General features: G+C 40.5%; 1 protein-coding gene across 5 annotated transcripts in view; it reads left to right on the top strand.

The window, feature by feature from the left end:
* Window positions 1–16759, top strand: part of LOC110877204 (toll/interleukin-1 receptor-like protein) — a 37167-nt gene that overhangs the window by 20082 nt on the left and 326 nt on the right. The window contains exons 1-2 of one of the 5 annotated variants that reach the window (XM_022125371.2): window positions 8569–9390; window positions 9524–9612. In XM_022125371.2, coding sequence (XP_021981063.1) covers window positions 8893–9390; window positions 9524–9612 — 587 coding nt within the window. In that variant the 5' untranslated portion in view covers window positions 8569–8892. Of the gene's footprint in view, window positions 1–8568; window positions 9391–9523; window positions 14822–16759 lie in introns of those variants that run through there. The other 4 variants (XR_004866822.1, XR_004866824.1, XR_004866823.1 and 1 more) reach the window with 4 other exon arrangements.

The raw sequence follows: 16759 nt of genomic DNA, 5'->3' as shown, positions 1-16759 counted from the left end.
TTTGGCTGTTCAAGCTGATGAAGGATGTGACTGGTCAGTGCAGTTTGGTGAAGGTGATCAGGGAAGTGGAACAGCTTTGTATGCTAAGGTCATCGAGCATGTTCATAAAGAAGAGTCTTCTGGAAGTGATGACAGTTCTGGTTATTCTGGAAGTTCGGATGAAGAAGGCTCTGTTTCTGGGGATAATCACTCAGAGCCTGGAGTGAAGGAGGAAGGAGATGATGATATTCAGGATCTACTGAATGAAGCTGATGAGCTTAAATGTCAGAAATCAATTCTGATTAGAAAGGCTGCTACTGCATCAAAGGAAATGGAAAAGCTATTTTCTGAAGATGGAGCTTTTTCTTTTCAAACTGCCTTTATGGCAAACGGTTCAGCCTCTTCTAGTCAGGTAAATTCTGAACCTCCTGCTCCTAGTGTCTGTAAATCATGTGCTGATATGAAGCTTGAATCAGAAAAGCTTCATAGTCATAACCAGAATTTGGTTATTGAACTGTCGAAATGCAAAGAGGCAAACATGGCTTTAACCCGGAATGAAAAAGAATTTAAATCTGTAATAGAAACATTAAAGAAGAATGTGTCCGAGGTTAACAAAGTAGTTTACCACAAGCAAGTAAGTATAAACGAATACATTAACATTGTGGAAGAAACTAAGAAGCAATTAGCCATTGCCCAATGCGAGCATGATGCGATCAAACAGAAATTGGATAGTTATTCTAACTCCCAATTTGTGCTTGATCACATCATCGAGGTTCAACAACCGAAGGGAAATCAGAAAGGCATAGGGTATAGGAAATGTCCGCCCCCTTTGATGAACAACTATACCAAGATGCCTGATGAGGAGGAAATGCCTCGGTATGAACCCAGTGTGCCTCTTGATGTTGAGGAGTTTGCTACTGGCCTTGGGTTCAAACCGGACAATTCTTCAAACACAGCCTCTAAGGAACAAGAAACTTCATCATCCATGAAGCAAAGTCCTCCAATTATCGAGGACTATGAGACATCGGATGATGAATCAGAAGTGGCTGTAAGTGATCAGGATAAATCACTTAGCAAGATGAAAGGAGTAGATATTCCACGAGAGAATCACATCCTTTGTGATCCTGATACTCCTGAGGTTCCATCTGTTAAGAAGCAAGTGATTGATCCTGTCAAAGCTGATAAGACAGGTGTGACTACTGTTAAAAGCAGTAACGTGTTGTATACATTGGTTGGAGATAATAAAATCTACTCAGATCATGTTTTCCCAATTAAAAATGTAAATAAATCTTTGATTGACAAAGTCTTTGAAGACAACACAAACAAATTTTTGGGAAAAACACTTCCGGGAATTGTGGTAACACACTGTGATCCAATTCCTAAGGCTGAGATTAGAAAACAGTTTGGTAAACAAAAATCTTCAACCACTCAACAACATGCTGCTTCTAATGGTAAACAACCAGTCAAACGAGCTCAAAAGCATAAAGTTTCTCAGATGAAGTCTGAAACAAAAGGAGCTCGTTTTCAAAAGAAAGCAAAAGATGTCAAGTTCGTGTCATCCAAGGGTACTGATAAGATTGAAACTTTTGAAAACAAATCTAACACGGATTTTGTAAAACAAGTAACAATCTTAAAGCGTAACAGTGATAACAATTACACTCAACGCACAAATGGGTGTGATGAAAAGGCTAGTACCTCGGGTTCCACGAGTTCGACATCTTGTGGTCAATCAAGTTCTCCAAAATCTGTTGAAAGGAGAACATGTTTTAAATGTGGAGAAATTGGGCACATCATCAGAAACTGCCCAAATGCTTCAAAGAGTAAATTTGTTGAGAAAACTCCACCTGAAACAGTTCATCCTCAACGTCGGTCAGTTTCACCTAAACAAGATAAACGAACTGTAAAAGAACAAGAAACTAAACAACGACGTAAGAACATGAAAACTGTTGAAAAAGCTTTAAAATCTGAGATTAAAACAGTTCAAAGGGAACCAAGTGTGTCACAACCTGTAAAACCAGAATCTTCTAAAACTGGTAGGCACAGACGAACTTGGTTACCTAAGTCGGGTGACAATTCAGGGGGAGCAATTATTCTTGAAAACCATCAAGAGATTGATATCACGTTTCGTGATGCTCAGGGACGACCCAAGACCACTAAGGCTTGGGTCCCCATTCTCAACTGATGTGTTTAAATGACATGTGCAGGATGTTCTAGGAGGAACTATTAATAGTCATTGGATTGTTGATAGTGGAGCATCCAGGCACATGACTGGCGACTTACGGCTCCTATACGACGTGAGAAACATTAGAGGAGGGTATGTTGCTTTTGCGGGTGACAAAGGCGGATTTATCACTGGAGAAGGAAGTATTTCAAATGGCATGGTGTGCTTCGATAAGATCAATTATGTTAAGCAAATTGATCATAATCTTCTCAGTGTGTCACAAATCTGTGATAAGAAATTCACCGTGCATTTTGATGATGCCGGCTGCTATGTGCTGAAACCTGGATTCAAAATTCCACAAGAATGGATTCTCTTATCGGCTCCGAGAGTTAATGATCTTTATATTCTCGACATGAGCCAGGCGATTACAACATCTGCACAAGTCACTTGCTTTGTCTCAAAAGCCACAGAAAAGGAGTCTATATCTTGGCACAGAAGAATGGGACACATTCACTTGAGAAAGATGAACCATTTGGTGAAAAATAATCTTGTAAATGGTGTGCATGTGAGAAGTTTTCATTTGCAAGATATCTGTGTCTCGTGCCAAAAAGGGAAGCAAACTAAGAAGTCTCACCCTTTGAAGAAAATCAACACTGTCAGCATGCCTCTCGAACGACTTCATATGGACCTTTTTGGACCTATGAAGCACAAGACAACGTTCGGAGATGCCTATTGTTTAGTGGTTACTGATGACTACTCTAGATTTTCTTGGGTATCCTTCATGGCACACAAGAGTGCAACTCCTGGCATCCTCAAGGATCTTCTTATAATGTTGGAGAATCTCTATTCGTTGAAAGTGAAGAGGATCCGAAGCGACAATGGAACCGAATTCAAGAATCAAGTTATGGATGAGTTTTGTACTTCTAAAGGCATTCTTCATGAGTACAGTTCCCGTTATACTCCACAACAAAATGGTGTCGCGGAGAGGAAGAATCGGACGATTATAGAAACTGCAAGAACAATGTTAGTAGAGTCGGAACTCCCTATTCAATTCTGGGGGGAGGCTGTATCGGCTGCATGCTACACGTTAAACAGAGTTCTCACAGTAAAGAGACATGGCAAAACTTGCTTCGAACTCCTTCAGAAAAGGAAACCGGATCTTTCTTACCTTGAACCGTTTGGTGCTCCTTGTACTATGATTGAGCCGGATGGAAAGTTTGGAGCTAAAGCTATCGAGGGTTTCTTCCTTGGATATGCTACTCCGAATTTTCGTGTTTGGAATCTAGCTACCAAAAAGATTGAGCTATGGAGTGAAGTTAGGGTTCAAAGGTACACGAGTCCTGTTAGGGCTCCGGGTGATCCGTGGATGTTCGATTATGATGGGCTATTTGACTCCTTCAATCTGCCAACATTTGACGAAGAATCAGCAGCGGCTAGGATGTTGTTGGAAAGTGACAACGCTGCTGTCTCACCATTGGTTAGACCTATTGTTGTTGACCCTCAAGCTTCTTCGTCAGTCAACAATATGGTTCAAAATGAGGTTTATGAAGATGCTGCTGATTATAATGATTCTTCTGAAGATGATGAATATCATGATGCAGCCGAAGGATCCTCAGCTCCAGCTGCTCCTGTTCAAGGTGCCTCTGGTGATACACCTCATACGCAGAATATAGACACTGCTGAAGGGAATGCATCCACCTCTACCCACATTCCTGGTGTGGAGTTGGTTGTTGATCTTAATCTTACCAATTTGGGTATCAATGCACGTGTGCCAGATAATCCTGAAATGAGGATTCATGATACCCACCCCCAGCAGAACATTATAGGAGATGTCCATCGCGGTGTGCAGACGCGTAATCAGCTGAGAAACAACCGGAATGCTGGTTTGTATTCAGCTATAAGAGAATCTGGTCAACAAAATGACTGGTCCTTCGCGTGCTACGTGTCACAAGAAGAACCAAAATCGTGGAAAGAAGCATTGAAAGACAGTGCTTGGGTTGAAGCCATGCAGGAAGAATTGCAGCAATTTCACAAGCTTGGTGTTTGGAAGCTTGTTGAAAAACCTGCGAATTACAAGAAGATTGGCACTCGATGGGTCTTCAAATGCAAGAAAGACGACCGTGGAGTGGTTATTCGGAACAAAGCTCGTTTAGTCGTTCAAGGTTTTCGTCAGATTGAAGGGATCGACTACAACGAAGTGTATGCACCTGTTGCACGTCTGGAAGCTATTCGGATCTTTCTGGCTTATGCCTCATTCAAAGGATTCAAGGTTTACCAGATGGACGTCAAAAGTGCATTTCTACATGGTGTGGTTGAAGAAGAGGTATATGTCGAACAGCCTCCAGGTTTTGAAGATCCTGTCCATCCCGATCGGGTTTGGTTGCTAAACAAAGCTCTCTATGGTCTTCATCAAGCGCCACGAGCTTGGTATGCAACCTTATCTACATATCTGCTGGAGAACGGTTTTCGAAGAGGTCTTATCGATTGTACTCTCTTCATCAAAGAACAAGATGGAGATCTTCTTCTGGTTCAGGTATACGTTGATGATATTATTTTTGGTTCTACTAATGATGTCTTGTGTAGGAATTTCGAGCGCATTATGCAGGATAAATTCGAGATGAGTGCTATGGGGGAAATGAATTTCTTCTTGGGCCTACAAGTGCAACAAACGGAGTCTGGGATATTCATCCATCAGACTAAATATGTTGGAGACATCTTGAGCCGGTTCCAGATGTCCGATGCAACGCCCATTGGTACCCCACTGCCAACTAATCACGGAATTACTCCAGACTTGAAGGGTGAACCTGTTAGCCCTTCATACTATCGCGCGATGATCGGATCCCTTATGTACCTCACAGCATCAAGGCCAGATATAATGTACCCAACTTGCCTGCTCGCCAGATATCAAGTCAACCCGAAGGCCTCTCATCTTGCAGCTGTAAAAAGGATTTTTCGTTATTTGAAGGCTTACCCCGACACCGGTCTGTGGTATCCTAGGGATAATAACTTTGACTTGGTCGCATTCAGTGATTCTGATTTTGGCGGATGTAAAATCGACGACAAATCCACAACGGCTGGATGTCAGTTTTTAGGAAATCGCCTAGTCACATGGCAGTGCAAGAAGCAGACATGCGTCGCTACATCAACATGCGAAGCTGAATACATCGCTGCCTCAAGTTGTTGCTCCCAAGTTCTTTGGATCCAACAACAATTGCGGGACTACGGTTTTGAATTCCTAACTACTCCTATTTACGTTGATAATTCTGCTGCTTTAGATATCACTAAAAATCATCTGCAGCATTCAAAGACCAAACACATCGAAATCAAATATCACTTCATACGTGATTGCTTTGAGAAAAGGCTAATCGATGTTGTTAAGGTCCACACCGATGACCAACGTGCCGACTTATTTACCAAAGCTTTTGACAAATCTAGATTTGACTTCTTATTATTGGTAAATGGCATTAAGGTCAAGCAAGAGTAAACCAACATCGGAAAATCATTTTTGTAAATACCTTTGTGTGTTTTAAATTTGTCTTAGTTTATTGATTTTAGGGGGAGTAAATCCAAAAATCTGAAAATCCAAAAACATCGAAAAATTTCAAAAACACAAAAACAATAGAAAAACAAAAATGAGTTTCCTGGCGAGCAAAAGAGAAAATGATAGTACATCAGTGGTCTATCCAAACCTCTTTAAACCTTAAATGAAAAACGATAAGCAGCTCTATATAAGATGTATCGGTAGGCTCACAATCATTTTAAAGTGTGCAGGGTGATATAAATCTTAATCGACTGACGACCAGGTGGGAACCATTCATTGGCATATGGTCTTAGTACCGAAATTTCGGTTGATAGATTGCCGAGGTTCTGAGATATTCGGTCTTTATGCTGCTTATCATCTGGGTATCATGGTTGTATCTTTTACCGAAAAATAACGGGGACGCAAGTCTAGATCTTCCATGATACTATACATACGTGTACATATTACATACTGCATTCGACCTAAGTGATAAACAATCACATGTCCAAACAAATAAGTGATAAAATATCACATTTATCCGGGTGTCAAGTTCGTCTCTCTGCTGTACGGAAGTACTGACCTGTTCACGGACTTGCACCTGTGCCCTCATGCATATGAAAATCAAGTTCCTCATCAATAAGTGATTATATCACATAGGGCTTGTTTTCAAATCAAAATAAGTGAGTACCTCACATTTTATATGGTCAAACAGATGATAATCGGTATACTCACCGGTAAGATGAACTCTCGTGCATACCTTGATACGGGAATGTGTCGTGATGTGGATGAACACCGGTCGGTAAGTATAAATCATACCTTAACGTATCCCCTCGCCATGATTACATCTGATAAGTTGAGCTTAAGTGGACAACAATACCGATAATTGTTATAGGATGCTTATTTTAATGTTAACTAACTGAACAACAAGAGTGTTTTGGCATGACCGTACACTGATATGATTCTCTTACCCTCGAAACTCGCAAAAAGAATGTCTGTATATATTTATTTACTGCTTAACTTTTATTGTCTTATTTTAAACAGTTTCGTCGTTTGGTGCATATCAGCACGACATTAGCGGTGATGTCGTTTGATAACACTCAAAGGATTTTAAAATTGTTGTCTTTTAATTTCAAAAACACACCTAAAATCTGTGTTTTAATATAAACTTTGTAAAAGCCAAAAAGATTTTATTTCTACCTTATTTTCGATCGTACGATGTTGGAGCTCAAGTCTTCGTTGCCTGAAACCTGACTGAAAACCGAATTGACTAAATCTTCATAAACGGTCGAAATTTGCAAGTTTTGAAAGTTAAATCGAAAATTGACAAATTTATTAAACTTTCAAACTGTCGGACGGTGTTTGATTGTGACATGGTCATTCGTGTGTCATTTGTTTATGCTAACTATTCCAAGCAGTTGTTCTCATTACGCGTTTAGATTTCTTGCATGTGCAGATTCTAAAGGCTAGGAGAACATGGTCGATGACAAGCTTTGGAATGAAGACACGACGAGAAGGCGCTCAAAAGATGAAGATGATCGAGTTGCCGCTGGCCATCATCAACACCACAAGGATCTCACTTCATAAAGATCAAGTCATTCACGAGCATAACTCAAGGGGGAGCTTATGCCAAGGGGGAGTTTGTCAACACACTTCCTACATGATACGGGTAGTTTGTTGATACACTCTCTGCTTTCAATACGTGAAGACTTTGAAGATCCTCCGACTTTGAAGACTTGAAAGGACATCAGAGTTTTGAGAACTCGAAGACCAAAGACCATCGAAGTTCGAGACGAGTCTACAACTATAGAAGATAAAGACAAAGCTACAGCCAAGGGGGAGTTTGTTGGTGCACTTGTGTCTGTACTTTGTCTGTATTCGGTCACGATGTAAACGATGTCCTGATTAGTGTTGTAAGTTGACCAAGTCAACCATCCTCCGGTTTGACTTGGACAACAGTTTGTAAAATGTTGAAAGATGTTCCGTGTCGAAGGATAAGAGATCGAAGGATAATGTGGATCCTTCAATCTCATCGAAAGATCACCTTTCGAGATCTATCATTCGAAACATATCTTTCGATGAGATTGAAGACTAGAATGCCTCTAAACAAACTCAAGGGGGAGCTTATGCCAAGGGGGAGTTTGTCAACACACTTCCTACATGATACGGGTAGTTTGTTGATACACTCTCTGCTTTCAATACGTGAAGACTTTGAAGATCCTCCGACTTTGAAGACTTGAAAGGACATCAGAGTTTTGAGAACTCGAAGACCAAAGACCATCGAAGTTCGAGACGAGTCTACAACTATAGAAGATAAAGACAAAGCTACAGCCAAGGGGGAGTTTGTTGGTGCACTTGTGTCTGTACTTTGTCTGTATTCGGTCACGATGTAAACGATGTCCTGATTAGTGTTGTAAGTTGACCAAGTCAACCATCCTCCGGTTTGACTTGGACAACAGTTTGTAAAATGTTGAAAGATGTTCTGTGTCGAAGGATAAGAGATCGAAGGATAATGTGGATCCTTCAATCTCATCGAAAGATATGTTTCGAATGATAGATCTCGAAAGGTGATCTTTCGAGGTCCCTGCTGATCCTTCGAATGCTTTGTCATCGATAGATGATCCTTCGGACCATCTATCGGATCCTTCGGACCAGACATCATGGGCTGGGTATAAATACCCATGCAGTGTGTTGTGTTTTAGAGAGACACTTAGAGACAGAAACACCCGAGAGATAGTTGAGAGCTTTCTGTCCGAAACACACACACACATAGTGAGAGTTTGCAAGTTAGATTTGTAAACATTGTGCTTGTAACTGGAACCTTCATACGTATTAATACAGTGGTGTTAATCGGTGAACTCTTGTGTGTTTGTTTCTCTACTTGCTTCATCTCGGTTTGCTTACTAGCTTGGATTCCGCACTCGCTAGTAGGTTTGTATAACAAGGTTTAGGTTCGTCATCCTCCGTGAAAGGGACCTACATATATAATATACATCTATTAGCACCAGAAAGTCAAGAAAATACCACTGCAATGCTAATGGTCACTACGCGTATTCATTAATTTTTTATTATAAAGATAAGAACTTTTGTATCCAACCCATCATATAGTTTTTCCAAACAATTGTCTTCTTGGTAAACGCTCAGTGCACTGGATTATTAATTTCTTTTCAGTTCGTTTAGATTACCACCGATTAAGGAAAATTTGGTTTTAATCGATCCTTTAAGCATACATTCAATGGCTTCTACTTCAGTTTCATCCATTCAACAGAGGTTCAAGTACGATGTCTTTTTGAGTTTCAGGGGTGAAGACGTCCGCAAAACTGTTGTTGATCATCTCTATCATGCTCTTGTCAAAAAAGGCATTATTACTTACAAAGACGATGACACAATCAAGAAAGGGGAAAGGATCAGTGAGCAGCTGATGAGATCCATCGAAGACTCTAGATTTTACATAATTGTATTCTCCAAGAACTATGCATCTTCATCATGGTGCTTAGACGAGCTCGTCAAGATTATGGAGTGCCAGAAGATGACGGAGCGTACTGCTTTCCCCGTTTTCTTTGATGTGGAACCCACTGAAGTGCGCCACCAAAGTGGCGCTGTTGGAGAAGCCTTTGCAAAACATGTAAGAGGTAGTTGGAGCTCTGTTCTACCTCTGGACTGTCTTTGTTCTATTGTAGAATCTTGCTGCAACAAATCTTCTGCTTCGTTGAACGGATCCATAGTAGATCTGGTAACATCTTTATCATTACATGTCTGCATTTTGTATTATTCAGTGAACTCTTTGTGTTTTATAGTAGAAGTTTCTGATTCTAATGTCTTGTACTTGTGTTGATACTAAGAAAGTTTTGAACTTTGCCCAACAGGAAAATGATGATAACGTTGGAAGGTGGAGAAATGCTATGAAGGAAGCAGCTGGCCTGGCTGGGATGGAGTTGAAGAACACTTTCAATGGGTACATCCTTCACTTTTGTTTCTTCTAATTTGTCTTTAATAAGGACATCGATGTCATCTCAGGTTTCATGTAGGATTCTTTTTTCTCTAATCATCTAAAGGAATCATCTTTAACACACAGACATGAAGCAAATTTCATTCAACAAATTGTAATAAAACCAAAATATTGTATTGAAAAGGGTTATCGAATAACAAACAGAGGTGCAGTTTATATACACCAAAGATACCAAAATAAAAGGCTTGACAAAAGGCAATACAATCAATTAGAATAAAGAGGGGCTGAAATTAGGGAAGAATTTTCTTTCCAATACTCCCTCTCAAGTTGGAGCGTGCGGATCACAAATGCCCAACTTGCCAAGCAACAATACGAGTTGTCGAGATCCCAGTGGCTTTGTAAACAGGTCCGCAATCTGGGACTTGGTGTCAATGTGCAGCGGCACAACTTCATTTGACTCAACTCGTTCCCTAACAAAATAGCAATCCATTTCGACATGTTTCGTCCGTTCGTGAAAGACCGGATTATTTGCTATGTGTTTAACTGCCAAATTGTCACAAAAGAGTTGTGTAGCATTGTTCTGTTCAACATTTAGTTCTTTCAGAAGCCATCGAAGCCAGAGAATCTCGCTAACAGTTGATGCCATGGCTAGGTATTCTGCCTCTGCCGAAGAGCGAGACACTACCGTTTGCTTCTTTGATTTCCACGACACCGGTGACCCGCCTAAAAGGAGCAAATAACCACTCTTTGATCGTCTCGTGTCGGGGAAGCCGAGCCAATCCGAGTCGGTATACCCGACTAATTTTGTCCCTCCCCCTTTAGAGAGGAGAATGCCTTGACCCGGCGTCCCTTTCAAATATCGTAACACCCTCATGGCTGCTTCCATATGATTTGCCCGTGGATCACCAACGAATTGACTAAGAACGTTGACTGAGTAGGTGATGTCGAGTCTAGTCGCCTGCAGGTACAGGAGTCTCCCCACGAGTCTACGGTACTGATTGGCATCGGCCCGAACTTCTTCATCATTCTTTGCAAGTTTTGTATTTTGTTCCATTGGGAAGGCACTCGGTTTGCAACCCATCATCCCACTGTCTTCAAGAATGTCAAGTATGTACTTTCGTTGGCTCAAAATTAATCCTTCTCGAGTACGTGTCACCTCAATCCCCAAGAAGTATTTCAAGGGCCCGAGATCTTTGATGCTGAATTTGTTATCAAGAAAGGCCTTGGTCTCTTCAATCTTCTTAACATCATTCCCAGTGAGGATAACATCGTCTACGTATATGAGAGCCGCAACAAATGATTCTTTGGATTTGAAGATGAGTAAGGAATGATCGGCCCGAGACTGTTCAAAGCCGATTTGCTGTAGGGAAGTAGTGTACTTTTGGTACCAGTTTCTCGAGGCTTGTTTTAGACCGTAGAGAGATCTTCTTAACCTACAAACCTTGTTTTCGTTGCCTTTCTCAAAACCTTGTGGTATCTTCATATATATTTCTTCATCCAACTCTCCATGCAAGAAGGCGTTATTCACGTCTAGTTGGTTGATCACCCAGTTTCTTTTGGTAGCTACAGCAAGCAACGTTCGAACGGTAACAAGTTTGGCTACTGGTGCAAATGTATCATGGAAGTCGATCCCTTCCATTTGTGTGAATCCTTTTGCAACCAGCCTGACTTTGTATCTTTCAATCTGTCCATCCGGCTTGTACTTCAGCTTGTACACCCACTTTGACCCTATAGCATGTTTCCCTTCTGGCAAATCTTCAAGGGTCCACGTGCCATTTTGTTCGAGTGCTCGGATCTCACGTTTCATCGCTTCTTTCCAATTGGGATTCTGCACAGCTTGTTTAAAGGACTTGGGCTCATCATTAGAACTGATGGCCGATAAAAAAGCCTTATGAGAATTTGTGAATTTATCATAGGAAATAAAATTGGCAATAGGATGTACCGTAGAGGAACCTTGATCGGAGTCGGGTGGCGATTGGTCTATGGATGGAGGAAGATGGACGACGTAGTCGTTGAGGCGAGCTGGTCGAGTTCGGCTTCTTCGTTCTCTAGGTGGCGGTTGCATCGTTTCTTGGGAGAGTTGTTTGCTACTGTGTTGGTTTCTTCCACTTCATTTGTGGCCATATCATTCTGATCATGAAAGCACCAGGAAGGGAGTTCAAACATTTCGACACCTTCTTCCTTTTCAATGCATTTGTTGATTTTGACATAAGGGAAAACATCCTCAACAAACTTCACATCTCTTGAGACTACCATTTTCTTATTTTTAATGTCGAAAACTTTGTATCCCTTTGTTCCGTAAGGGTATCCTAAAAATATACCGGGTCTCCCTCTTTCTTCAAACTTGTCCCCTCTTGTTTCAGTGCTTCGGTAGTAAGATAAACAACCAAAAACCCTCATGTGGTCATAATTGGGCTTTTGATTGTAAATTATTTCATAAGGGGTTTTGTTATTAATAGTCGTGGATGGTAGCTTATTTATGATATAAGCTGCGGTTAGGATACATTCTCCCCAAAAGGTTGATGGCAACTTAGCTTCAAATTTAAGTGCCCTCGCTGTTTCGAGTAGATGACGGTGCTTTCGTTCAACGACTCCATTTTGTTGCGGAGTGTGAGGGCATGTGGTCTCAAGCAACATTCCCTCTTCATTGTAAAAGGTTACCATTCGGTTAGAGGTAAACTCGCCTCCATTATCGCATCGAATCCTTTTAACGTTTTTATTAAATTGGGTCTTGACCATTTTGTGGAAACTAATTAGGCAATCACTTGCATCCGACTTTCGTTTCAATAGGTACACCCAAACTGAGCGACTAAAGTCGTCGACTATAGTCAAAAAATAGTTTGCTGCGGTCAGAGAGTGTGTACGGTATCGACCCCATATGTCACAATGCAAAAGTTCAAAACACTCCTTTGATTTGATAAAACTAGTAATAAATGGTAGTCTAGTAAACTTTGCTCTAGCACAAGAATCACAAGTTTCATCATTTGTCTTCAAAGAAATGAAATCAAAACAAGAAAGTTTACTGTGAGACGCATGCCCCAAGCGTTTATACCAAAGATTACTTCCAACAGCCATAGCCATCCTCTCGCCTCCAATCCTCATCCGGTATAGACCATTCTCGCATCTACCCGTTCCAATCAATTTCCTCGAACTCAAGTCCTGCATGACAAAGAAATCCGGGAAAAACATTATAGTACATTGTAGATCCTTAGTCAATCGGCTAACGGATAATATGTTACAAGTGAATTCAGGCACATATAAAACATTTTTAATCCTTGACCCATTTGGCAAAGTGCATGTTCCCCTCCCCTTGACTGCTATGGAATCACCATTAGGGATGGTGACTGGAACATCATGTATTGTTTTGAATATCTCATGAAGAGCATTTAAGTTATGAGTTATGTACTCGGTGCAACCCGAGTCGATAATCCATCCGTTACCTTCGTCGAAAATACCTGCCATATTAGCCATAGGTTGAGTAATTTCCACGTTAGCCATATTTTTAGTGGTAAACATGTGCAAAAATTGTCGGTACTGTTCTTCATTTAGCCCCGGTATGGGGCTGGTTCCACTCTGCCTGAGTTCATTTGTGTCTTGCTTCGTATCAACGCATGCGGCTTTAGCCTTTCCTTTCTCTGTCTTTCCCTTTCCCGGCCACCAATCCGGGTACCCGATCACTCTAAAGCACCCGTCACGGCTATGCCCATCTTTGTCACAAAGGACACAATGCTCTATCTTCTCATCAGCAACCTTTTTGTTACTCTTGGCTGTGTTTCGGTTTCCAGCAGCCCCGTTTTTCTTCACGAAGGCCTGAAACGCAGCGGTGTCGGTGTTTGTCTTCTTACCCATGGATACCACCTTCTGTTGTTCGTCTTCTGAAACGAGGTGATACGCTTCTCCTAGACTGGGTATGGGTTTCATAGCAAGGATTTGGGTTCTAATAGTTGAATACTCGTTGTCGAGTCCGAGCAAACACTCGTACAGCCTTTCCTTATCCTTGGAGTCGGTTATCTTTTTGCTCGCACCACATGTACACCCTGCACAAGAACATCTTGGAATGGAGAAAACAACACTTATCTCATCCCAGATGGTTCTCAGCTTGGTGTAATAAGCCGACACGGAGGAGCCGTCTTGCTTTGTCATCATCAGCAATTGTTTGAGTTCATAAGCCCTCGGTGCATTCTCCTTCCCGAAGCGCTCCTGCAAGTCTTTCCATATTTCTTCCGCTGAATTAGCGTATTTCACACTAACTATAATCTCCTTTTCCATGGCTGTAGTCAGCAACCCTCTAATCATGGCGTCACATCGGAGCCATGGCATGTGTTTGGGGTGTGTTTTTCAGGTTTCCGAAGGGTCCCATCGATAAAGCCTATCTTGTTTTTGGCAAACAGAAAGGTCTCCATCTCTGAAACCCAGTCGAGGTAATTGCTGTCGTTCAAGGTTTCGTTTACGTGTAACTGTCGTGGATAATCAGATGGGTGGAGATAGTATGGTGAGGTGTGGTCTGCGACTGCGTCGCTGGTCGCATTTGATTCTGTTTCTTTGTCGCCGGCCATGGGTGGTAGCCGGTTGGTTTAGGATTTTGGGGTTTTGTTTGAGCGTGTTTTGGAAGAGCGCTCTGATACCATAATAAAACCAAAATATTGTATTGAAAAGGGTTATCGAATAACAAACAGAGGTGCAGTTTATATACACCAAAGATACCAAAATAAAAGCCTTGACAAAAGGCAATACAATCAATTAGAATAAAGAGGGGCTGAAATTAGGGAAGAATTTTCTTTCCAATAAATTGTTGAAGAGGTTTCGCTAAAGCTACATCTCTTTAATTCAATCATTGATGAGAAGTTAGTAGGCATGGTGACCCGGGTAAAGGATGTAGTTTCATCGTTAGAAATTGATTCCGATGATGTTCGTATGATAGGGATTTGGGGGATGGGAGGTGGTGGTAAGACGACTTTGGCAAGAGCTGTTTTTGATTCTATATCCATTTTGTTTGAAGCTAAATGTAACGCCCTGCTTATTTGTACTTTCCATTGATAGCAGTCTTGTTTGTACTTCCATTCTTGGAAACCTTGTGCTAATATTGCAAATACGTGAAACTTTGTGAATAATGCGTTATGTGAACGAAATATTGTTCAAAGATTCTTGATTCGTTACTGACCGACACTTGATGCTCGTTAAAATAATTAATAATGAGAGTGGAAGTCTCGTAAAAATGAATAACCGTTTAATGAATTTTTCCTAATTTAAATATGCTCATAAAATATGGTAATTTTGTAAATTAAATGTTTATTTTTCTAATAATCCAGTTAGTCCCGATAGATTTTAAGGTTAAGAAATAACCTAGTTAAAATTTCTTAATCAATTGTTTAAATAAACTAAATGATTAAGATTTTATAATTAACTTGGTTAGTTTAAGTATAAGGTAATAATATAACATGGTTAGTTAAATTACAGGGGTAAGTTATATAATAAATGAGAATATAGGGTTTTAAGTAAAAATAAAAAATAAAACAAACAGGATGCTGATAACAGGACTCGAACCCGGGTCAGCCACCCCAAACACGCACACACCAGCCAGTTGAGCTGCGGCTGCACATCGAAAGAGAACTGGTCCCCATTTAATTTAAACAGTCCCTCCGCCAGGCAACTTCAGCGCGCAGAAACCTTTCAGCTACGTTTTTGAGCGGGATTTAGCCTTTTTTTTGAGTTTAAAACATGCTTTAACATTAATTACCTCACCTAAACTTAACCTAAACCCTTCCCTATAAATACCCAAGGCCTCCCAAGTCTTTTGCACTTTAGAAACACTCTCAAATCTCTCTCAATCACTCAAAATCGTTGCTGAAAGTTCAGGTTCGAGCAGATTCATCAAGCTTTACGAAAATGGGCATAACTTCTTCATTTCTTATCCGTTTTGGTCCATTCTTTTTCCAGAATGCTTGGCTTGACCTTGGCCTTGATTCTAGGGGTGTTTCACAGCAAACAAGTCCCTGGAACTCCGGCAAAAAGGCTTCAAAGTCCACTGTTTAAGTTTGTTTTCATTAATCTTTGTTTAGACATGAGTTTAACTCACTCAAACCTATGTCCTTATGCTTATAACCGCTCCTATGGTTAGTTAGGCTTAAAAACAAGGTTGAGACATGCAAAATCAGAGGATAATCCTCAAATACTTTCTGTTTTGTTTAGGGTTTTTAACCCACAAATCATGTCAAGCTTAGATCGCTTAGATCTTGATGAATGAGTGATTATGGAACAACTTGGGTTGTCCTACATACAATCCTCACATGATTTGATGATTTCTCTATAGATAGGTTGTTTATGTTATTGTGCTAATCTTAGTTCGTGACCCTCCTTGGTTGTTTTTACAACAAGTGAAGTGGTGAACATTCAAGGGGTTCCTAAATGGAAGCATGTCCTTCCTACCCCATACATGACATCTATGATAACACGAGGTGCCTAAATGAAGATCCTAATCTTCTACCTCCTACTTGAATTATTGGACTAAATAATATGTAGTACTTAACCTAGATATATATACACTCATTCGAACCTTTGATGTTGAACTCGTATTTATATGTTAAAGTAGTAGAACATCACCTAAGACCTAAACCTTGTTGTGATTCTTATGGGTGTTCAACTCATGAAAACATTATTATAACCCTTGTGGTTACCAAGTGTCATACAAGTGTTAAGTGTTGAAGATGATTACTTTCTCATGCTATTCTCATATCTTACTTTTATGTTGTTTTAATTACCGAATCTCGACTCTAAGCATACTTGAACTTTAACCCTACACATTCAATCTTCTAACCTCATCAACTCGTCAATAATTGGATAATCGGAAAGCACATGCAAACTTTGTGAGTATACTCGTATCCCCCCTTTTACTTTTACCACTTTTGGGGTGTAACATGTTTATCTATCAACAAACTTACACATGAACATTTTGCTTAAACATATGAACATTCCTATAACATGCTTGTATACGTGATGGCTTGATACTTTAAACTTGGATTAATCTTATGTGTTGAATTTATCATTAACTTCGTACGAGCCAAACCGTGACATATGTAGCGCTATAGGATTAACGACCCGCCTCTTTATCTTCGGTAATGTCATGAGCATATTGCGTTTCCTTGGTTTGATATGT

The sequence above is a fragment of the Helianthus annuus genome, chromosome 9, assembly GCF_002127325.2.
Source record: "Helianthus annuus cultivar XRQ/B chromosome 9, HanXRQr2.0-SUNRISE, whole genome shotgun sequence".
Lineage (NCBI taxonomy): Eukaryota > Viridiplantae > Streptophyta > Magnoliopsida > Asterales > Asteraceae > Helianthus > Helianthus annuus.
The sequence above is the reverse complement of the archived record's forward strand: the minus strand, read 5'-3'. Positions and strand labels throughout refer to the sequence as shown.